The 25,247-nt window shown below is 34.1% G+C and overlaps 1 protein-coding gene across 2 annotated transcripts; it reads left to right on the top strand.

The window, feature by feature from the left end:
- Positions 1 to 300: 300 nt before the first annotated feature.
- TMEM41B_1 (Transmembrane protein 41B) lies at positions 301 to 4,463 on the top strand. Of its 2 annotated transcripts, none has more exons than XM_051213857.1 (6): positions 301 to 576; positions 612 to 740; positions 2,505 to 2,598; positions 2,637 to 2,741; positions 2,778 to 2,916; positions 3,502 to 4,463. In XM_051213857.1, the coding sequence occupies exons 1-6, from the start codon at positions 464 to 466 to the stop codon at positions 3,666 to 3,668; spliced, it is 747 nt and encodes a 248-aa protein (XP_051069870.1). In that variant the 5' UTR covers positions 301 to 463; the 3' UTR covers positions 3,669 to 4,463. The 2 variants fall into 2 exon arrangements, with proteins under 2 accessions (XP_051069870.1, XP_051069871.1); XM_051213858.1 differs by having other exon boundaries at positions 2,512 to 2,598; positions 3,502 to 4,080.
- The last annotated feature ends 20,784 nt before the right edge of the window (positions 4,464 to 25,247 follow it).

Here is a 25,247-nt window from a genome sequence, read left to right as displayed (position 1 = left end):
GTAGACTCAAACCCAAGTTTTAAAAGGGCAGGTTTAAATCACCAGTTTGTTCTTTGGAACAAAGGCCACACAGAGGCAGACACATGATGATTTAAAGCACCTTCAATATATTCGGACATCTTCTAGAATAATTACGCAGCTTCGGTTCTAACAAAAACCTCAGAGGTGATACCCAAAAACTAGAGGTGTGACACTGAAAAGTGGACCGTCGATATATCTTTTATTTGTAACTAGTAGTCAAAACTTGAATTTCTTTGTCATTTGAAATGTTCCGAGCATTTTTGTACGAGTATTTCAAGAGGAAGCTGAAATTTTTCTCAATGACCAAAAGTTGTGTCAGAGGAAGAAGTCCATTAGTCCAAAGCATCTTCAAATTTGTTCTAAACCCCTTGGACAACATGAGCAATTTGTTTCAGTTCCTACCATTTGTCCCTGAGGTCGACCTTTACAGAGGCGGGGTGGGATGAAGGCTGTTGGTAGTGAGCGGCTAAGGCCGTTTCTTGTCGTTAGCCTCTCATTTATTTTATTTGCATCATTGCTTGTATATATCACTCGCCGGTTACCCTCAATTCCGGAGTAAATACATATTATTCCCTTACTTTAGCTGCCAGGGAACATCGAGGACACTTTAAATTTCCTCACAATGTTGACGAGTTAAAAAATATTGGTCTAGTCCTGTCAGAATACCAAGACAATTATTACTGGCAAATATTAATTCTGATAAGCACCGTTTTCATATTGTATCCTTTTAGTTCTACTTGTGTGTAGTGCCGATGCTAATCGGTTCTAATAAGTTTAATTCTCAGGAAAACGATAACATCCTTAACACGTAAGGTTATCCGCCAGTTCTTACTAGCAAGAAGCTTGTCAGTTTTATTTTGCTGTCATGTGCCAGACGTCAGTCATATTTTTGAGGTTTCAAATACATCAGGATTTTCTCTGCTACTGAATATGTGAGTTCTGTTATTCGGTAGACCATCGTGATTGGTATGACAAACAGGTATTTCTGTCTGATACTTTTTAGTGCAACTCACAGTGATTCGAGAACCATTCGAATTCAAACCTAGACGATGTAAAAACCCTTAAGAATCAGTTTATCTCCATGAAGTCATCGTCCGTTCCTGTTTCTGAGGGTCGTTTTTTGTTGCGAATAACTCGGACATATATTTTAGTTACTTAGAGCTTGTGCGCATCACGTAGCAGCATGTCTCCGTAGTACAAGTAAGGGTTACTCAGGTGCTTCTTCTGTTAAGTGTCATCAGATTGTCTTCCTATTTTATTGGTCTTATGGGTCCTAACAACAGCTGCTAGTAATAGCTTATTAAATAATGACTTGAATTGTTCTGGATCTTACTCAAACCTTGTCCTTGGACTCGACAGTCAATGGCGAATTGTGAATTACATAAGGTAAACTTTTTGTGACCCACCAAGTCCTTGTCTTATCGTTGGACATTTCTAGTTCATTTCTCTGCATCTCCGCAACCTCTTCCATATAGATAGATGTTGTAGAACAAAACATTTTGTGTAGCTGTCACCGCTGTTGCTTGCTACTCTTCATAGATTCGTTTTCTACAACGATTACTTGTCCTGATCCTCCTTTGATTAAACTTCGAAATTTAAAAAAACAGACAGTGATATGCAATCAATCCAGGACACTATAAAGGTTGTTTTTGCAGAAATCAAACAAAAATGCAGGAACGGTCATTAATGCGGCGAAACCATCAACAGATGCTTCCCAGTTCCGCTAACTAGAGAGGGAAGTCCAAGTTCGAAACATCCTCAACAGTAAACAGACTTTAAATTCTGACTTGTTAAACACTCTAGTTTCTAGAAATCATATTTACTCCATATATTTGGAAAACTAAGTGTGTAGATGTTGCCTCATGTATATTGTTAAGTTTCTAAGTATCACGGTTTGTGGCTGGTATCAGATTACTTGGGGTTTTATTTTACCGTTTTTTGATCTTTATCGTTCTTATTACGTGCACATAACCGTATTATGTAATCTCATTACGTATAGATGACAATAACCAGTTATCGTTTCCGAGTTTACTCCACGATTCGAATTTAGTGGTTTAGACCAATGCCTTGAGTATTTTATTCTGAGTTTGAAATATGCTGAACTTTAGATGGTTGGGGTTTATGCTAACTTGGAATAAGTAGTTAGGAATAGCGCTTGTGCTCATGTAATCACATTCTGATTACGAAACGTGTATAAAGAGCCTCACTTGTGCTGTTAAGTATGGAGATCCCTTTCTGTCAAACATGCCAATGTGTCATTACTTGGTGTTGTAGACACCTGTTTCGTAAGGTTAATTTAGTTGTTCAAACCAGATGTTTCTTCCATTTCTACTGTACTAAGATACTATTTCGTTCAAAATGTTAGTCGGTCAACGTAGTGACTTTCTTGGGGCTCTAGTCGCTTCGTTTCACGGCCGATGTATTATTGCTTAACTTGTGTATCCTGATGAAACTTTTTAAATTGTTTCTTAACTGAAACATAGCCTTCAGTCATTCATGATACCAGGTTCGGTCGTGTGTGTGGTTCTACTGGGATATCTGTTCCCTTTCCCAGTCGCTGTCATTATTGTAGCTTTGGTAAGCCACCACAAAATTATCGATAAGGTTGTATTTAGTGTTCGGCGATTGGGGCGTCACTGTGCTATCTTCTCGTTGGCTTTATCGGTTCCAAAGTACTGATGTATTTCATCCCTGAAAAAATTGAATTATGTCGTCAAGCAGTAAGTTCGGATCATCCATCTTTTAGTATGTTTCAGATTCAACGGTATCGACATGCAATGTTTTTTTGTATATGCTGTTTGCGAATCTGTCCTTTCATCCCAAATTGGCTTGTGAATATTTCTTCTCCAATAATCGATATCCCACTGGTTCATTTCTTCTTCGGAACATTTGTAGGTAAGCTTTTTACACTATTATGTCGGTAAACTTATGCGGCTGTTAAATTATTCCAACACTTATACCGGTGTTTAAAAAGACCTCTCATAAATGATCTGAACTATCTTATTAAAAAGTAAGAAAATCAAAATCTATGGGATCACTGGTTGTCCCCAGCCGACCATCTCTGTTTGGAGTCAACACGGCAAGCCCATTTTCGCTGATTTGATTTGCATATTTTTTCTGCTTTAGTGGTGTAAGCTCATATAATTTGTATAATTATTATCATTGGTCCGTATACTCAGTTTCCAACTGAATAATTAAGTTTGGACCTTTGACTTTGATAGTGAGACTGAGAAACCAGGTAATCGTCACAGTAGGTTTTTAGGTGATTTAGTGAATAAACCTGTAATAGTCAATATAGTTACAAGTTGAATAACTTAGCCTGTTTTGTATACGATTTTTCCAAATTGCAAATAGATCTCACTTATATTTTGTATGGAGTAATTCATCGATATTTCAGCATTCCTATATTTTTGTTTTCTAGTATTTATTTCAACTTCATGTAACACCACTCTTGTCTTTTATTTTTCTATTTTTTTACAGGAGTAGTTCCATTATCATTGGTTTTCATTAAAGCAGGAACTGTGCTTCAAGAACTCACAGATTTAGGCGTTACTTCTTTAGCTTCATTTTCAACACTGATTATTTTAGCTGGTTTATCACTTCTACCTTTAGTCTTTCGTAATCAACTCCGTGAAGCATTTTTATAGTCGACTTTATGTTCCCTCACTCTTGTTATGTTGATTGATTTTGTGTTCATCACACATTAACTGGATTAGCTAAAGTATCTAGAAGTGACCACATTGTACATATTTTTTGGTGGATGTTTTAAAATATTTCTGATCTATTTTAACAGTGTTTAATTGGATCCTGTGATGATAAAAGCAATATTGCGGAATTCTTCATCTTTCAATTCTATTTCTGTGATCTACCAACTATTAACGCCACACTTGGTTCTTATTCACGCTATTTTTCCTATTACCTATTATCTTTCAGTGATTGGCTGTATACAGCTTGTTATCAGATTGTTTCTTTTGTTATTTGGGTTTAAAACTCAGTCACTACATTTATGTGCATGTTCAGTTGATTAATTTATGTTAATATACGTTTGCTGTTACAGAATCTGCCTTTATTTAATGAAGTGGGGAAGCTAGGGATCGTTGTTGGGCTAATATCAAATAACATGAGAATGGTAAAAACGGGAGGTTTCAGATGTGGTCTTATATAAACTGTAGTCTGTAAAGACTAGCGTTGTCAAGTTTTTCCGGTTGGATCTGTGTATATACTTAAGGAATTCCAGTTTTTTCTATTATACGCCTCATATGCCTTTTGGCAGCATAAAATTATAAGCGTTAGTCGTCTTGCATTGATTTCTTACTTCAGGCTGATGAGTCTTACTAAAAGCGTATCAAGTCGAAATCTTTAGGTTTTTCTGGGAAAATATGACTCCTCAGTTGCTTAACATCTCTTTATATTATCCCGTGCCGAGTCGTTCGGACTATAATTTGGATACGCAAGAACCTACTGTCATTTGACACTGCTTCGGTTTGGGCACACGGGCAGTATCACAGCCCTCACACATATCAAATGAGATCTGTGTGACGCATATGTATTTGATGCCTCCTTGTACAAATATATGTGTTAAATAATTGACACTGATATGGAGTGAATGGTATCAGGATTTCGTGTAACTTATTTAGGGGTGTCATTTAATTTATCGTCTCCGTTTGAGATGCAATTTTCATATCCTGTAGATGTGTATTGACAGTTAGATATTAAAGTTCTAGTTTTGGGACGAACTTTTCTGGTTTTGTCGTATCTGCTCCTTAAAATGTATAAACCAACTTTGCTTATTTGTTTACTTAAGCATATGGTATGGATTATGAAGTATGTCACAAAATATGAGCACTGGATTTTTTTGTTTTTGAATTTACAAAAGATGTAAAATTTATTTAAATTCATGAATGGCATTTACGAGAGATGTTGCTTGGAAAGTTAAGTTTGCTGGCGTCAGCTAGAACAGATTAATTTCTCATCAAGTTCTTAACATCAGCGGCATTTCTCGATCCAGATCTTCACCTGGAAGTGTAACTGTATCTCAATAATTTAACCTCGGCTTATAAACACTAGTCAACTTAATTGATAGGTGGTATCTCAATTCTTTACAAAATATTCACAAGAACCTGTAATCTATTGCTGAGTTACAAAAACTAATATTTATTCATTACTTATTTGTTTAAACACATAAACATTGATACAAAGGAGCACCGAGTCCATATGCGCCACATAAATCACTCGATTTGTGTTAGGGCTGGGATACTACCCAGGTGTCCAAACGGAAGCAGATGGTTTTCTTAAGGGGCCACATCCGGAGCCTTCGACCTAAAGGTCTGAACCATAAGGCAGTAGAGCAATGTAAGGAGGTGCAGAACCATGGTAGCCGGAGACCGACAATTGGTTTATACGCCATTTGTTGCTTTACGATCCTGTGTCACATGTTCATCATTTGTTTGGAATCAGGGATTTCCAACTCCCCTAGGTGGATCCTCCATATCCATCAACTCGGTTAAAGCGCCAGATATTCGATTTTCGTCCTCTTAATTTCGTAAACAATACCCTCGCCGCGAGAATATCAAATGAAGAACAGAAAGGTTTTCGAAAGAATTAAGTTTAATTTACGAAAAGGGTTTACCAGTGACACAGCGATCAGATTTTATCTATTCTAGAGCCTAAGAACTGTAAATTTGAATGTTTAATCATTAATACTTAAATTACATACCATTTGATTTCTATCAGTTATCCCATAATATTAATTTGTAGGAAGAAACAAAGAAAGACGTACTAATCAGGAATATAATCTCTTGTTACAGAATATGTACTGGCTAACCAAATTTGTCCCTGTATAGAAAAGCTTACAAAAATAATCACTACTAAGCTTAAAACATATGCGAAATTCACAAAAATAACAATGATTAGTTACACCTTGACATGATGAAAGAATGAGCAAAGGAAAAATGATATCTAACAATAAACCGGTAAGAATTTCAATAATTCGAAAAAGGAAATATACTCAACAATTTCATATTGTAGTTTAGTTTCTTTCTTATTGGGGTATTGTCTATTATTGTTGTCAGGTTAAACAAGAAAACAAATTTATCAAAAACCAGTAATATACTGAAGGAAAACAGTGATACTTATTATTGTGCCTATCATTACAAATACAATGAGAATGGCACACACAGAGAGAGATTAAAGAAATAGACAATACTATTATTACTGTCATACAAAAAAGGTATCTGAAGGTAGAAAGTATTGATAAATGCGAAAATCTTTACTGGCTATAATAGTTGGTTAATGAGTTTGTTACATTGTCCAAGTAATCGTTGGTGGCAAATTTATCTAAGTGATTTGGGTGTATTGGATTTGTTGATAAATATTGTAATTGTTGTCTTAAACTTTTTGATGGTGAGATACAACTTGGAATTGTTTGACTATCTATAGTTATTGAATAGACTTTTGCATGTTTAACATTACTATGCATTGCAAACACTAAGTGACCATTCATATTGAATAGTTATATTTAAATTGTTATGATTGACAACTAAAACTGAACAAACAAAGACTTGAGACCATTCTTATAAAGAAAAATATATTGAAAAATAGTAGCTTGCAATGGACTACGACGTGTGAGATTATGGTTACCGTACATTAGCTTTGTACACGATAAGTTGTTTTGCCTTTTGGGTGGATTTAGTTGTGAAACTTTCACTGTATTTTTTGATATTGTCATCATCATAGTTAAGAAAGAAGTGAGCTCTTCGAACTTCTCAACATTTTGTAAACAGGTTGTTTTTCTGACAACAACAATCAATCAAATCCTAGGTCAACAGAACTTGTTAGTTGATGATGGAGAAATCCTAAGTATGGGTTGATAATATTCTCTAGAAAAACATTGAAAGGTTCACTAATAAACTAACCAATACAGAGAGCTCGAGATCTAAAATCCTCATTCTGAGTTGTAAACACATTTCATCCTTTTTATTTCACTAGATTTGAGTTTCGATGTTGTAACTGAGTTACAAAACAAGAACTTGTCTGATGGAGAGGTGGTTTATTAGTTGAGTCGCAGATTGGAATATTGCCTAATCTATTAGATTTTCTCACAGTCGAGTAGTGTCTAATAGCCTTAATAAGAAATGTTTGACCTAAAGTAAAATACATAAATTTCCAATTGGTAGGAAATTACACTAATAATGTATTTACTGAATATTATAACTTAACCAACACTCGGAAAGTGGTATTCTATTTCGAACTTACACTAATCACCAGGAGACAGTTTATCTCAGTGTATTGTGGCTTTCACGTTAGACTTTTTATTTTAAGTTCACCAATCATTGTTAGAGTGTAACATTATTTTGAGTTGAATAATAAATCTTACATTTGAAAGATAGATAATGAGATACTAGATAGATCAAATACATTGAATTCTGGTATTTACCTAAAGGAAATGTTTAATTCTTCTAGTTTTAGAGCCCTTGATAAACTTCAGCTTTATATATAAAAATAAGTTAAATGAGAGTACACAATTTGATATATATAGTAGCCCCCAAATGCCCTGGCACGGCCGAGAGTGGGGAGAGTTAGCACTCGCTCTCGAAATGCTCTCACATGACCACGTGCATACCACCACTGCCAGGGAAATCCTACTCACTGCGTTCTCGTTGCAGGGGTGTTGTCTACGAAATCGAGAAAACGAAAGGCAAATATCTGGTGCTTTAACGGAGTTGGTGGACACAGAGAGTTCACGTGAGGAAATTGGAAAACCTTGATTCCAAACCAATGATGCATATGGGCTCCAGTATCCTGAAGGAACAAATGGCGTATGAACTAATCGTTGGTCACCGTGTACCATGGGACTGCATCTCCTGACGTTGCTCCACTGCCTTATGGATTAGACCTCTAGTTCAAAGGCTTGGAGTGTGACCCCCTAAGATAACCACCTGTTTCGTTCTGGACACCTGAGCAGTATCCCATCCCTCAAACAAGTCGAGTGACTTATGTGGCACATATCTATATGGTGCCTCCTTGTACCAATGTTTATGTGTTCAAATGAATAAATAAATAAAATTGAAAAAGTAGATATTTCTATCAATTCTTTAAGAAGATGTACTTCAATAATTTAACGAAAGATTTCATTATCAAATGACGTCAACAGAGAAGTCTCTGTAAACACGTGTAATCGATATGTACAGTTGTCTTATTTAAAATTTATATATAATTGGCATGTAAGATATGATGAAAACTAAACAAATCTTATAGATATTATTACCAAGGTTTGACTTGATAATTTCAAATAAATTGAGCATTCAGATCAGATCAAATTATCCAAGTGTAAATGCAATTGTTGCAATCAGATTTGGTTATTTATTCTTTAAAGAAGTTGCTTACAATGAGTCACAAACCGTCAAAAAAAATTAACTTTTCTACTCATTGGAATATTACAAATATATTCAGTCAGTCAAGTCAGTCAGCATTAATGTAGAACTTCGTACGTACGTACATCAGTTCGAGTTACCATACCCCATTAGCACAGAGATATAATTGTCGATTCAAATCCAATGATGGTAGAGGTAGTAAAAGTATAAGCAGTAATCGGAAAGATTAATTACACTTATATTTATTAATATCAGATGGGTTTTTTGGATATTGTGGGACTCCTACAATAGGACGAAACGGCCGTCCAGTGCTTCCAGGTTTTCCATGGTGGTCTAGCTTCAACTGACTAATGATCTTAACCATTGAGATATTTATATTGATTTATTTATAAATGAGTCCTAATTTTTACAAACATCAATGTTACTATTGACCCAATAGGTAGAAAAAAAACAACTTTCTATGCTTCATATTTACTAACAACATTATTCAGTTCATGGTATTAATTAATCTTCATTAATTATTATCAGTAAACAGTAACTAGATTTCATACAATACAATTAATTATATAATTTAATAAAATTCATATCTTATCACATGTATTAGTTTTGTTGTCAGTTAGCTTTATATTGATCATAATTAATTTTTACCATAAACCATGGTCATTTAATCTTATTCAGCAGAGAACATGTGAAAACTATGTATGTTAAAACACTATTGGAAATCATAAATAAATTGTTTGTTTGTTTTTTAGAGGGTGGTTGGAAGTAGTCGACAGGATACCTTGGACACGGGTTTTGTGTTACTTGGCACTCGTCAGAAAGGTGTACCTGTAATCTTGACGGAACTGATGCTCCCTGACAGATTCGATCCCGTGTCACCCAGCTTCATAGTCAGAGACGTTACCACTGAGCTATCCAGGCCACGACCTACCTCCTGTATGACTGTGATGTAATCACAATTGATTGATCACTGGGTGGTGATCAAACAATTGTTTTTTTGTTTTGTTGTTCCTTTTGTCATGGATTAGTGAAATAGTACGAAGATATTTATTATTTATGATTGTTTATTTACAATTCAGTGATTATACTCAATAAATTAACATGACATCAATTATAGATAACGATTTCATTTATTTAAAGAACACAATTTTTAATCATTTCACTATGGGTAGTTTTTTTCTTTCAACTTCTGAATACATACTTCCACTATTCTGTAAGATGGTAGTTGAAGGTAATCAACAGGAAACATTGTTGGGCCCACCAAGTGATCAGTCAATTGTGGATAACTATTCTATGTACATTGTTGGTTGGCACTATGCCAAATTAGATTTTACACTTAAATTTTTAGGAATAAGCAGAACATTGAAATTAACACAAAATATCTACCAAAAAAGAATGCAAGAAAAAATAGATTTAAGAAAAAATTAACTACAGTCAGTAATAATCGTTGATCAGATTAAGGAGATATCATAATTAGAAAATCATTTTGTCTAGTTGAATTCATGTTAATAAGTCGTGTTTCTTGATTTATCTGATAGGATTTATTTATATATAAGGTGGACTAAACAAGTCAGCTGTTCATCCTCATATTATTACTTTTTGAAGTATTTATTTTCTTTAATCGTATATATCATCAAATCTGTTCTTTGAAAAGTTGTTTCAGTCACACTTTATCTTCAGTTTAATTGATAACTCTATCTGAACAGTTTGACAATATAGACAGTATAGGGAAAAACTGACTATGTATATGTACGACTGTATTCTTTGATGTTAAATAGTTGATTTCTTCCCTGTTCTTCTTAACTATAAAGTATAATCATCTTGCTCAAAAACTACACGATTAAGTTGTTTTGTGGAATTCAATTAGTACTGAGAATTACACAATATAACAGTGCGTAACTGTTCAGCAATTAAGCAGTGTTAATGAATGTAAGTTCAAAGGCAATAAAGGGGAAAGACACAGAAATTAGAATAAATACATTAGTTTTAACTTCTTACTACTACTACTACTACTACTACTACTACTACTACTACTACTACTACTACTACTACTACTACTACTACTACTACTACTACTACTACTACTACTACTACTACTACTACTACTACTACTACTACTACTAACAATAATAATAAATGAGTAGATTAACACTAGAAATTATAGGTTCGACTCCCCGTGGTAATGTCGTGGATGCGCATTGATGAGGAGTCACATACTGGGACGAAACAGATTTCTATAGATTCACGATTTTACATAGTAGTCTGACTAAGATTAATCCATGATGCAAGTTATGAAAACTTAACAATATCTACAAAACCCTTTTACTATTAGATATAAAATGAATAAAAGTAGTGTGGTGTATACTACTTATGTCTGTTGACATAATTAGTATGCAATACCAACCAAAGTTGAATGGCTGGCAGCAGGAGGTTAAGAAGATCGAATTGAGGTAAATAGAAAGGAATTGTGAAGTGAAAGAATCATACGGAATATAAAGAACAATTGATGAAATATTTGCCAATGAAGTATTTAAAGTATGGTCCTCATATTTTACTAAGATATTCTATAGTTTTGTAAGAATAAACAATAAATTGGTCATCCTCACCTAAGCTCTCGTTCACTACCGTAATATTCATCACATTAATACTATTTCTAATATCATTCAAAATGGTGATCTGTCTGAAAAGAAAAACTATCATATTTATGTAATTACTTTCGACAAATATAAGACAGTATTACAATTAACAAGTATAACCACGAGAAAGGAGAATTCAGTTGCCATAATTAAAAAATGCCAACTTCACGAAGTATTTGTTCTTTATTTGGTTTGAATACAAGATGCTATTGTTAAGAGTTCATATCGTCCAAACAATGCTTCAGGGTTATTATCAATATTGATCTAGTTGTTGTCTGTGTATTCAATTTAAATTTAATGGAATAATTCTAGAATTAACTAACCTATTTATCTATTCATGAATTTCTTTTTTGAAATGAATATTAAATAGATTTACATTGAGGAATATTAAAAATTCAAATAGCATGAGAAAGATATTTTATTATCAGAATAGGGGTTTGTGGAGATTGTAGTAAGTTAATAGTTGAGTTGATGAGTCAATTTAAGCCAGATCGCCATGGAAAACCTAGAATTATTGGACGGCCGTTTTGTCTTAGTATGGGACTGCTCACTAGTGCGCATCCATGATCCCACATAGGGGACTCAAATCCAGAACCTTTGATCTCGCACGCGGACGCTTAACCGCTAGATCACTGAGAAGGAATCCAACAATGTCTAACTTCAACCCTCCACGATATTGCACGAATGCCCTCCCCCGTTATCTTCAGTGAGTAATTCAGATGGGAAAGACCAATTAATTATTAATTTCACAATTACACTGTACTTTAGTCAAATATGAAAATCATACAATAAATACACTATTTGCACATCTTCCTTCAGTTATCCTGCACATACGTCTTCGAATTCGGTTATTATTCCAGTTCGATATTCTCAATCTTCTGCTGACAGGCACTCCACTTCCATTTGGTACTACATACTACTTATATCTGTCAATATAAGTAACCTATACTACAATAGAACAGAATACTCATCATAGTGAAAAAAACACCAGATTAATTGAAACTGATGTAAATCATATTTAGACCACGTTCAGTAAGATCCATCGGATTCACTTTGGAATACCATTCACATGAAGTGCATTTACGATTTTCACATTTCAGTATGTCATAACTATTATTTTCATTTTGGTAGACTTATCTTTGAATAGATACTCCATTTAACTTGAATGTTACTCTTCACAAAATTACATTGAAAAAACACCTGAATATATAGTGTAATATATAATTTAAATGTTCATAAGACACTGTTGATATAGCTCATTATACAGAGAAGACAATCAGTAAGAATTGCCCTGGTATTTAATCACAAGCTATTATGAATGCAGATATTATGATTATCGATAAACGTCACCCGTTATATAACTAAGTAGCTATCTGGACTTAGTACCCCAGCGGATAACGTGTTGATATTTAAGTCGAAAGGTACGACGTTTAAGTCTCACTATGAACATTAACACTAAGCATACACTTTTCATAGATGCTGCATTGGACAAAGTGCTGATCATGGATTCCACTTCTGGCTGTTATCTGATTTTACTAAAAATGTATGAGTTAAATATCATTAAAGTGTAAAGATTAACAAAATTGATTGAATGACGTGAGTAGATGTATCCGACTGAATGTGTTGTGAAGTAATCAGGTGATTTAATAATAAAAATATACAGAAATTTAGCTTCATATTAATTAAAAGTAAATAGATTCCTTTTAAACGCATACACATTTGGCTTTAATTGTCTGATTTCAAGCATTTACAAAAGAACAAAACAAACAAGATAAGATTTGTATTGATTAAAACCTTGGAATCATTCAAGTAATATTTTTCTTGAAGCTAAGTTTATTCATTTTCGTTTATTATTTTGTTATTCAGTATAATGTAGAACTTGTTAAGCTAATCTCGTCGATTGTCTTCTTAGTAGTTTATGTTAAAATGAGCACATATTATTCATATAGTTGTACTTGTTTCTCAATTAAAATAAAACTTTTCATGCATTTTTTTTACATAACAGCTAGTAGTGAAACTCAGAAGCAACACACTCAAACTTTCCTATAGACGTCGCTCCACCAACACCGGAAGAAATCAGGATAGTCGTCAGAAAAATCAAGAAAGGGAAAGCAGCAGCACCTGACAATATATCAGATGAAGCTCTGAAGTCAAACACATAAGTAACTGCAGGTATGTCTCATGTTCCGTTCAGAAAGATTTGGAAGAAAAGTGACAACGGACTGGAAGAACAAGGACACCTCATCAAAATACCAAAGGAAGGAGATCTGAACAAATGTGGAAACTGCACAGGCATCACAATACTTTCAGTACCAGGAAAAAGTTCCAAGAGTGTTGTTGAACCGGATGAAAGATTCAGTGGACGCCCAACTTCGAGATCAACAGACCGAATTCCGTAAGAATCGGTCGTGTATAGACCAAATGGCGACACTATGGATCATTGTTGAACAATCAGTTGAGTGGAACTCGTCACTATACATCAACTTCATTGACTATGAGAAGGTGTTTGACAGTGTGGATATGAGAACATTATGGAATCGTCTTTGACAATATGAAGCGAGTATCCAAGAAGATCGTCAATATCATCCGGAATTCATACGACGGACTACTGTGCAAAGTCGTGCATGGAGGACATCCGATGGACACATTCCAAGTGAGGACCGGAGACAGGCAAGGCTGTCTACTCTCTCCCTTCCTCCTTCTTCTGATAGTGGGCTGGATTATGAAGACCTCGATATCGGAATGGACGGCTCGGAATAAGTTAGAAGATTTGAACTTTTCAGATGACCTAGCTCTTCTTTTCCATACACACGAACAAATGCAGATGAAGACAAATGGTGTAGCATCAGCCTCTGCGTCAGTAGACTTCGACGTACACAGGCGATAAAGCAAGATCCTCAAATACCACATGGAGAAACTCTGTGAGATATGGAATCTTTCACGTACTTGGACAGCATCGTCGATGAACGCGGGGGATCTGATGCAGACGTAAAGGCGAGGATTGGCAAAGCAAGGGCCGCATTACTGCAATTGAAGGATATATAGAACTCGAAACAACTCTCAGTCAACATCAAATTCAAGGTCTTCAATGCGAACGTCAAGACAGTTCGACTGTACGGAGCTGAAACATGGAGAACTACTACAACCATCATCAAGAGGATACAAGTAATTATATGCAGTCTTATACGCAAGATACTCAACATCGATTGGTCGGATACCCTCAGCAACAGCCTTCTGTGAGAGAGAATAAACCAGTTTCCAACTGAGGAGGAAATTAGGAAAAGACGTTAGAAGTCGATAGGACATACCTTACTCAAATCATCAAACTGCATCACGAGGCAAGCCCTAACTTTGGATGCTGAAAGGAAGCGGAAAAGAGGAAGGCCGAAGAACACACTGTGTCGGAATTGAAAGAAGACATGAAAAAGATGAATAGTAACCGGAATGAACTGTAAAGTATCGCCCAGGGTAGGGTTGGATGGCGAGTTCTGGTGGGAGGCCTATGCTCCTACATCTAGGGGTAACAGACGTAAGTAAAAAGAAGAAATCTAGGGAACGGAGTTTGTCCTATTCGGGACTGATCGACTGCATTTATGTGTTACCATGTTTACAACAATATTATGACTTATTGCACCAATCTTCAACTTGTTATTTGCTAAGATACTGAGACACAATGATCCATATATCATCAAATCCACTTCCTGATTAGTAACAGCATTATAAATTTAAAATTATGAGAAAAACACCAGTAACACTTACATGACTCTCAACAGTTATTATTCGCTCATGAAAATCAGTTGTTACACATTTCGGTGACATTAAATCTATCTGAAATTCTCCTAAATAAATAGCAATGAATGTATAAATTTGTATTGCTGGTGTTCGGTTACGTGATACAACCACTAGACCTGAATATATTGTATCATGATCAATATTCCAGCCATCATTTTCTTGATATAATCGAAACTGATATTTATTTATATACTATATATTACAAACGTGGATTAGTAAAGGGCTTATTCAATAGGATCAATCATATTTTTACTAGCGATACTATTGAAGTAGAGACGAAATTCTTGACAGATGCGTTAATGAATAATGGATATTCATTGAAGTTCATAAACCGCTGGAAGAGTTGCAATACGATTAGACCTATGATACTTCTAAAACCCATAAAACGAGTTTGCATTATGCTACCATTTCGAAGCAACTCAAATAGTCTCATTTTGAGACGGAGACCTAAATTAGTCATCAACCGCACATTTTATGCTGCCCAACTTGTCATTATCGAAAAGACAAGGTATATGTTTCACCAAAAACCCAAACAGCACGTAAGCGATTGAACCACATCCCATTATGCCGATCAGTTTACATGTATGTGTGGTAACACGTACATAGGGGGAGGAGCAATCGTGATCTGCAATTAAAGGTGGCGGAACACGTACCAAAATGGCTGCAGAAACAAATGACTTCCGATGATCAAATAAGATCACAGGATGGACAGACATCATCCTCCATTGTGAAACATTTGATTGAGACTGGTCATAAAGTTGATATCAAGTCAGCCTTTGTAGTTTTGTACAAAAGCCTTTAAGGACGTATACTAAGGTTTATGCAAGCCCTGGCTATATCGAAACTGAAACCCCCTTCATGCGTTCAAAAACAATTTGTGCTTACACTTAACTTACCCTGGTAATACTGATTTATTATCCAGAGTGATTATCACATTGTTTTTTTGTGTACTTTATTTTTCTTTCACTTGATGTTGTTTAACTTGTATCTTCCCATTGTTATCTAGGACTGCAATTGATCAATCTCTTATTGGTTTACATGCATCCTGTGCGTATTGCCTGGATTCCACTGATAGCCATTATCCATCTTTGCTTACTAACAAGTACTATTTTAAGAAGATAAAGAATTTTTTCGAAAAAAAAGATTTCAATGTTTAAGAATTATAAATTATTGAAATTCTAAAACCAATTGAACCATATGATATTTCATGAACACAAAATGTGTCATTTGAATATTGTTACCCATTCCGAATGAATAGAAACTATTTGAATAAATATAAATCATATCAGCTGATATGAAAGAAGTAGATTAACAAATGAATATATATATACATTAGTGCAAAGGAAATTTCATTAGTATGATAAGTTTGATTGAATATTCCATTGTATAATCAATCATTGTCACAAACAGTTTTCAATTCAATAAAGTAGGATATTTAGCCACTTGATAAAGAAAAATAATTAGTGTTATACTGTTTGTAAATTTGCTTTAATTTAAAATTAGAAGATCAGCTTACATGTCTCAAATTTACTAAAACAAGGAAAATAAATAAATAAACAGGTAAGAATTATTCATATCGAGCTCAGAGGTTTTGCCTCCAAGTGCCTTGGTATGGTCGAGGGTGGGGAGAGTTAACACTCCTTCTCGAAGTGTTCTCACATGGCCACGCGTATATAGCCACTGTCAAGGAAGTCCTACTCAGTGCTTTCTCGTGACGGCGGTGTTGTTTGCGAAATTAAGAGAATGAAAAGCGAATGTCTGATGCTTTGACCGGGTTGGTGGACACAGAGAGTTCACCTAGGGTAGTTGGAAAATCCTAATTTTAAACCAATTGTGCATATAGGCTCCAGTACCCTGGAGGAATAAATGGCGTACGAACCTATTGTTGGTCACCGTGTACTATGGGACTGCATCGCTTTACGTTGCTCTACTGCCTTATGGTCCAAATCTTTAGGTCGAAGGGTCCGGATGTAGCCCCTTAAGAAAACCACCTGCTTCGGCTTGGACATCCGGGTAGTATCCCACCCCTCACACAAATCGAATGATTTATGTGGCGCATATGGATTCGGTGCTCCTTTGTACCAATATTCATGTGTTCAAATAAATAAAACGTGCACATAACTGTATTAGTGTCTATGTAATCTCATTACGTATAGATGACGATAACCAGTTATCGTTTCCGAGTTTACTCCACGATTCGAATTTAGTGGCTTATACAAATGCCTTGAGTATTTTATTCTGAGTTTGAAATATACTGAACCTTAGATGGTTGGGATTTTGTTGGGAAATTCAGAAAAATATCCCAAAAATTATCCTATTAAGTCTAATGCTGTCCTTGAACGTGAAATTGTGTTATTTTCCTACTGGTCAATATTTATTTCACGTGTCATTTTCCTGTTGCTCAATATTCACGGTAGTCCTAACTATAAATATGCCTTTGTCTGTAATGTATTATTCCTATTCCTATTCTTATTCTTCTCCTAACCCCATGAATAATTTCATCTACGGTTCGTGTTCTGATATATTGGAGATTGCGGAACAGTATTGGGGTCGTACTGGGATATCTGAAGTTGGTCAGTGGGTAGAAATTAGAGTAGCCACCTCGCGTTCCACAATAAATTTATACTAACTTGCCCACATACAAATCAAGTGACTTGTGTAGCGCATATGTATTCGGTAACCATTTGTACCAATATTTATGTGTTCAAATACATAGAAATAAATTCACTTTAGCTTAGAAATCAAACAAATCTGTTAGAGTAATTAAATAAGTTAAATATAAGTCAGAAATTGTTTGATACAAAGAACTTAACTTGGCAGTATAAAAAGAAAAAATTGTAATGATGAAATGAATCTGATAGGTTAATTGGATCCTTCTGGTGGTTGTTTAGTTTTATGATATAGATTGCTTAATTGTAAAGTTTTGATTATCGTCTTAAACAATATCCAGTCCTACTTTAATAAGATTCCATTAGTTGTACTAAGTTTTCTTGTTATGTTATCATTAGAATTATGAACGGAGAACATAAATAATAATGACTTATAAAGGAAATTATTGGCAATGTAAGTCGAGAACTTAGAATGATCTTATGCTCTTAATTATAAGAGATAATTTGAAATTAACTGTCACTTTTCCCTTTCAGGTTTTCCATGGTGGTCTAGTTTCAACTGACTCATAATCTTAACCATTGAAATTACTATCATATCCACCACAAAACCCCTTCTGATATATCGAAATACTTCAGTGAATGCAGAAAACATATGACATTTTCTTATCAGATTTTTATTCAATTAAACATCATTTAACTTTGGAAGCAAATGAGAATTCATAGTTTTTAACTAGCAAACATTTACACTCTTACATGCATTAAATCACTAAACTGAATAGGATGTAACTTAATGAAAGTCGGGTTAGAAAATGAGAATAAGATTGTCTTTTTTTAAAAAAATTTCAACAAAAGATCCTTTCAAATGACCTTTGTATTTATGTTCATAAATGAAATAAAAGATATCCAATTTTTTTTTGCTTCATAACACAAATAAACTGTTCGGTTAATGTATGGCATAGAGATAACCTAGTCAACATTGAAAGGAATACTTTCGAGTTTTTGAGTGGAAATTTACAACAAAAAAATCAGTAATATTTATCTTTGATCATATAAAATGTGTAATCGAAATACATTTGTATGGTGCTTGGAATACTTCAAATAATCAGTAAAGATTTTTTGTATCATCGTAGAGTTGAAATGAGAGTTTTAATTGTATAATTACTCATTTCTTCATATATAGATTTTACATAATTGGTGAGTCAGTTTTATTACAATTCACTTAGTTTTTAGTAAACTCTAGAAGAAATAAATGTAAGTGAGACTATAATTTATGGACGATTTTTGAGCGACACTAGGCTAACCTCAAGAGTGTCCACTTAGTAACTAGGACCAAATGATGGTTATAAACCTGTGTGTGGAATTAGAATTATGATTTACAGTTGATAATTTAGGTTAGGAATTAGATTTATGGTTTTCATCACGAATTGACATCAGCTATAATGCTAACACTATTCATCCGAATGAATGAGTGAATTTCGTGCCAAAATCCGAGACCAGTTATCTTATACCTGATTGGTTCGTCCATAAATTATAGTCTCACCAATATAAAAGCTCATTTTCTTGGTATGGGGATAACAATGGATCACCTATAATTCCATCTCTCCTACCTCCCAGAGGGTTTATTAAGAAACGTTTTACAGAGGATAATGAATTTTCAATAAAACTATATATGATATGAGAAAGATTCAGAATAAAATCATTCATTTGAATAAATTCATACTCAGATTGATTAAAATTAGAAACCTGATATTAAATCTGGAAACACTAGTAAACTTGTTAAAAGTCCAAATTCACTTTGTATTGTTTTACTTGAATCTTCCCATTGATGTATAGGACTGCAGTTGAATTTAAACTTCACCCCATTACACAAGCAAGTGGCTATTAGGACTCAGTAGCTAAGTGGATAACGTGATAGAGTTTGAGGCGAACGGTACTGGGTTCGAGTCCGAGAGTGAACATTAATTCTGAGATACAGGTGCAGCCAGCTGACGCGTCCCCAGTAGGGTGAAACGCGCGTCAAACTGGTTTCCACTGCTAGCCACTATTCATCTCTGCTTTTTAAAAGTCTATTAACCCTAACAAGTTTTATTACTTTTTTTGTGAAATTCACCGCTCATTAATTGAAAAATTGTCCTTAACATGATACGGTCACTTTATGAATCTTTCAATCTCTTCTTCATACTATACGATTGACCGATTTATTTAGTTCATAATGAAGCAAGTTCATGATTGAAACAAAATAACATTTAAATAATTTCGTGTTTTAATTTAGTTTCTTAAAATGATGATATCATTTAGTGATTAAATGATATTTACGTATTATATTATTATCATTTCCATATAATCTAAAATAGATTTATATCAGAAGAGGTTTTGTGGAAAAACCTGGAAGCTGTTTAGTTCAGTTCCTATTTTATCTCGGTTTTCAGATCCTTCCTTGTTGAATCTCAATTAACAGTCAGTGCTGTAACTTGTACTTTTTACGCTGTATTTCTAGTCACGAATTAATGATGCTTATTAGTGGACGTACAAAGCAATATATTATAACTAATCTCACTGAGTTCTGTGACTTCATACACTCAGTGCGACTGTTTGATTGAGAACCCAGGATTAACAACACTACAATATTAAATCATTCCATTACATAGAACAAATGCAAATGTGTTTGTTTTCAAAATCAGCTGATTGGATAGACCTGTCACTATTCGTCTTTTGAAACTGAAATCAATCATCCTGGGTTTTAAATATGGATACTTTATTCAGAAGTTTATTAGTTTAGTGAGTGTTAACTGTTGCAATTTATAACTGAAAACGCCTTTTTTGAACCCTTCAAACCTTCGAGAGTTAAAGTGATACATTCTAAGAGTCCCTGTGGAATAAGTCCTAAAACAATTAAATATATTTGTAAAAATTTGAGTGACAAATCTGACGGATAGGAAGATATGCATGTTAAACCAAATAAAACCATGAAACAAATTCACTTGGAATCAATTAAACCTTAGTTTTAACAGACGATTCTCCAAGTATTACTGTCTATCAGGGATTTAATGAAAATTTATGTAAAAGATACTTTTACCCAGTGCATATAAGGTTTTAAATAAATGGGAAATAAACCATTAGGAATTCGTGATGAAATCTTTAGAATGTCAACAATCATAATGTTAAAGGTGTCGTAAACATGGATCGCTAAGGACAGGGGTACATTTTTATTTGTTCGAAGTTAACTTTCAAGAAAAGTATACTTCCAGAAGATGTGCTTGTGACATACAGATGTATAAATAGATAAGGATGTGTGTATATATTTCTATGTTCCATGCTGTCATTTTGTCATCTTGTTGAGGAGTTTACGTACAAAACGTGTGTGTTGTATAGAATTTTTTTTAAATCATCAATTTGTTTGTTATTAATGCAGAAAAACATTGATCTGCAGGTATATGCACTTGACAAGTCCCAAATAGTACGAAACACTCCTCTTGGATTGTTTTACGAGCCATCATCTATATATAAAAAAACATTATGATTTAAAATTGAAAAACTGATTATGAAAGTTGGACAATCCATAAACTATTGGATAGATTATACGCCTTATTTAACCTACGTACATACTGACTATTATAGACAATGCTAAATTCATTTTCAGCAATACTATGTAGTATTAACCGTTAGATATGATGGTGGTTGGAGGTGGTCAACAGGAAACCTTGAACCTAGGTTTCGTGCTACTCGGCATTCGTCAACAAGGTGTACCTGTAATCTTGACGGAACTAATGCTCCCTAACAGATTCGATCCCGTGTCATTCACCTTTATAGTCAGAGACGTTACCACTAGGCAACCCGGGCCGCGACTGACCTCCTATAAGACTGAGGTGTATTACAGGAGGTCAGTCGCGGCCCAGATAGCCTAGTGGTATCGTCTCTGACTATGAAGTTCCGTCGAGATTGCAAGTACACCTTACTGGCCAATGCCAAGTAGCACAAAATCTAGGTGCAGGGTTTCCTGTTGACTACCTCCAATCACCATTTTATCTCAACATAGTGCATGTGACGTCGAGTCACCGAGACTGGTGTTCACACTGCAACTTGGTTGATAGGATCCAATCTTCAGTAAGAACGACCTGATATACATGACATGGATCACCACCCAGTGACCAATCAATTGTAACCGTTAGATATCATAGGTCGCCATCAAGAATACACGATATTGGACAGCTATCTTACTTAAATTTATCAATGGTTCCTCTTAAATACATCACCATAAATATAAAACAACTTTGTTTAAAAGTGTTAGTCAAATAACTTGCCAGATTTTTCAATACTTTAAAATGGTGAAGGCATTGATTTATTACACGAAATAAGTCCAAAGGTTTCAATCATATGTCCTTTATCTACCAGATAATTATTCACCTATTAATATGAACATATATTCATTAATATATTAGCTGATCTAATTCATAAATAAAGTAATCATTATTGATCATTTCTATATGATACTCATTCGATAGAGTAAACGTGATTATTAAATGAAGCCATTATGTAATTAAGTAATAGTATTAGTACAAGTTATATTGTTATCTTTTTCACAAATTTATCTTTATTATTCACTTTTATATTGATCTTATTAAAGCCACTTGGAATCATACATTTCAATATGTTAATGATGAGAGAGTTAGTTTGAGAGAATTTTAGGCCCTGGGTTGAATATATGTATATCACTTAAATTAATTATCTCTTTTATCAACAAAAAGAAAGAGATCAGTTTAAATTCACCTGATATTACTTACTTGAATCTTACCATTGATGAATAGGACAGCAGTTGAAGAGTCTCTTAACGGCATATGACAATCTTGTGCGTATTGCCTCGATATTGCCTTAATTCACAAGCATTATATGCAAAGATGGATAGTGGGTAGCAGTGGAATCCAGTTTGACGCGCGTTTCGTTGTATTTGGGACGCGTCTGCCGGATGTACCTGCGTCCCAGAGTTGATATTCACTTCAGGACTCAAACCCAGTAATGTTTGCTTCAAGCACCATAGCGTTGTTCGCTTAGCTATTGAGTTCACATGACCACTCACTTATGTGACAGATGTGTATTCTCATTTAATTTTTAATGGTTTAAATTATCACATTCTTGATATTTTGACTAAACTGTGATCAGTTTCGTTGGTACATGGATATTGTGTTCTGATTGCCTTATTATATACCCATGATGAAATAAGTATATATATATATAGAGAGAGTAAATGGAATGTGGCTAACCTAATTTGGTTATCTATTTACTCTGAATAATTAGCTCACATTAAGCGACGAAGCGAAAAAAATACAATTTTTATACTCATTGAGATATAACAAAATATTTATTATTACCGTTCACCAGAGTTAGGAAAAGAACAGTGAAAGAATGATTTAGAAGTGATTAACACATAATAATAAATAGACTGGAATGAAGCTTTTCAAGTTATTCATTGTATTTTGTGAGGCTTTTCACCTTGTGAGCATATACGGTTATTGTACTCAGATGAATCTATCGGGGTCTACCGCAACAAATCAAATCACTGTATTCATAAGAAATCAGTACAACCACTTAAGCTTTCCTGGTGGACGCTCATTACTGAAGAATCACATGATATGGCGAAACACCCGTCCAATGCTTCCAGGTTTTCAATGGCAGTTTAACTTTGGTCGGTTCATGTTTCCAGTCAAATACAGTTTTTTTTCATTATGTAATCGATCCTCCGATTACTTATGGCACGAAACGCATTAAAACTACTCATATAGAATGGAGATATGTTGGAATTTACTTACATCTGAGAAAGAAATCTATCTCTAGGAATTATTCTAGTGAAGAGTTATTGAAGTAGCACAACACAGTGATTCTATAATTTGATGATTTTATTTCATTTGACAGGTGTGATAGATTGTTTTCCTGCTTGGTGCACTATTTTCGTTGCATTATTGAACACAGTATATGAAATTTTAGAAAAATATTTGTAAATGAACTGATTGAAGCCAGCAGAGAATTCAGTATTTTTACTTATGATACTGTGATGATCTGTGACCAACCTATCCTGATATTGACACCGAAAAAACCGAAAAGAGTGTTTGAAAGTGAGACGTTAGAAGCATATATTGGTGGAGTTTGATCATTCTCAGCATTGCTAGACAAATTAGTATTATATACAATCTCCTGTAGATGCCCATTAATTACACACGGAACAGAAAGGGGTGTGGAGGGGGGGAAGGTAGAAAGTGGATTTCTTCTATGAATAATACGCATCAGCTTATTTTTTAATTTTTATGAAAAACCAATGAAAACACTCCTCAATTAATATGAAAATTTTAAACTACTGAAATGTTATTTAGTAGTTCAAAATATTTGCAAATAGTTTTGTGTTCATTGTTATGGGTAACAAACCGAACATGAAATAATAATTTTCGGAGGTTTATTGTAGCAACAAGTCGTTTTCTAAAGGCAACTCACTGTTTAACGGTTACTAAATGTTAAAGCCGGTACCAGGGAAAATTTGATTGTTCCTCATGTGGACGCTAATTTTTTTTTTATTGCTGTTTTTCGCTCGTGAATTTTTTTTCTTTGAAATGGTCTTTTGGGTGTCATTTATTTATGTTATGCAAATTTTTATTGATTTCGGAGAATTTATAAGTTCTCCTCCAATAAATCCTGGCATATTGAAGGAATGTTGTTGTTTAATATTACTACCAATTATAAGTCGAATATCTGCACGAATGTCAATTTTTTTTTTAACTTTTGTGTGAAATAAACTGTGTATATTTTGAGTATATTTCTTTGAAACTAGTTCTCATTTAGTCTGTAGGCTTAGAAATACGCGCATTTCTTTAGTGGGCTCACGTAACTGGTTCATCTATCCTTCGTGACTTTTTTTGATGAAATGAATGTAATTGTATAATTAATTTACTATTGATTTTATTTTCTCTTCAATCACATTCTATTTGTTCTGACAAACACATAACTCATATTTTGTTTTATCAGAAACGGAAGAATAAATAGAAGCTATTTTTTCTTGGACTATTAGAATTTCTGTCATATGATTGATTGGAGTGGAGGAACATCATTTTACAGAGGTCTTAAATGTTGCTGAGATGTACTATTAGTTTAGTGAAAGTTACCAGATATTAGATACCAATGTGAGAAGCCTCTATATAGTGTAAATAGCATTAAAACCATGGCAAAGGTACTTTTTTATTTAGTTGAACAACGACAACTAGTGCAATTTACGTCTAAGTTTTGAGACAAATGATTTTATTAATGATCATAATCTATTATGAAATAAGTCAGTTGGTTCGTTCAAAAGCTCCTGTAGTTAGTTGAATAGACTGAAAAATGTTTCGTTTTTTTCTGTATGCCACATTTTGACATGAATTTAATATTTCAATATGTTTATGATTTGACTAGTGTTAAGATCCTTGAAATTTGTTCATAAATGTTTTATTAAGTTTCATTGACAGAATCTAATTGACGTTCAAAAGAACACTTTCTCTACAATTATTTATTTATTTCCTCTAGATTATATATTGTAGGTCATCACCCAGAGAACAAACCAGATTCCAGTGGAGGAATAAATTAGGCAGAATCACTGGAAGTGGATAGGTCATATATTGAGGAAAGCACATAACTGCGTCACAAGACAAGCACTCACTTGGAATTCTCAAGGTCGAAGGAGGAGAGGAAGACCAAAGAACACATTATGTTAAGAAACGGAGACATATGAGAATAATGAACAAGAATTGGATAGAACTAGAAAGGAGGGCCTAGGACAGATTGGGTTTGAGAATGGTGGT

This window comes from Schistosoma haematobium, chromosome 3 (assembly GCF_000699445.3).
Source record: "Schistosoma haematobium chromosome 3, whole genome shotgun sequence".
In the NCBI taxonomy this organism is placed as follows: Eukaryota; Metazoa; Platyhelminthes; class Trematoda; order Strigeidida; family Schistosomatidae; genus Schistosoma; species Schistosoma haematobium.
This window is presented reverse-complemented; position numbering and strand designations above follow the sequence as displayed.

Coding starts and splice junctions, on each gene's coding strand:
- TMEM41B_1 (XM_051213857.1), top strand. CDS start 464: ATGAAGGCTGTTGGTAGTGAGCGGCTAAGGCCGTTTCTTGTCGTTAGC. Junction 577..611: donor CGGTTACCCTCAATTCCGGA/GTAAATACATAT, acceptor TTTAGCTGCCAG/GGAACATCGAGGACACTTTA. Junction 2,742..2,777: donor TTGAATTATGTCGTCAAGCA/GTAAGTTCGGAT, acceptor AGTATGTTTCAG/ATTCAACGGTATCGACATGC.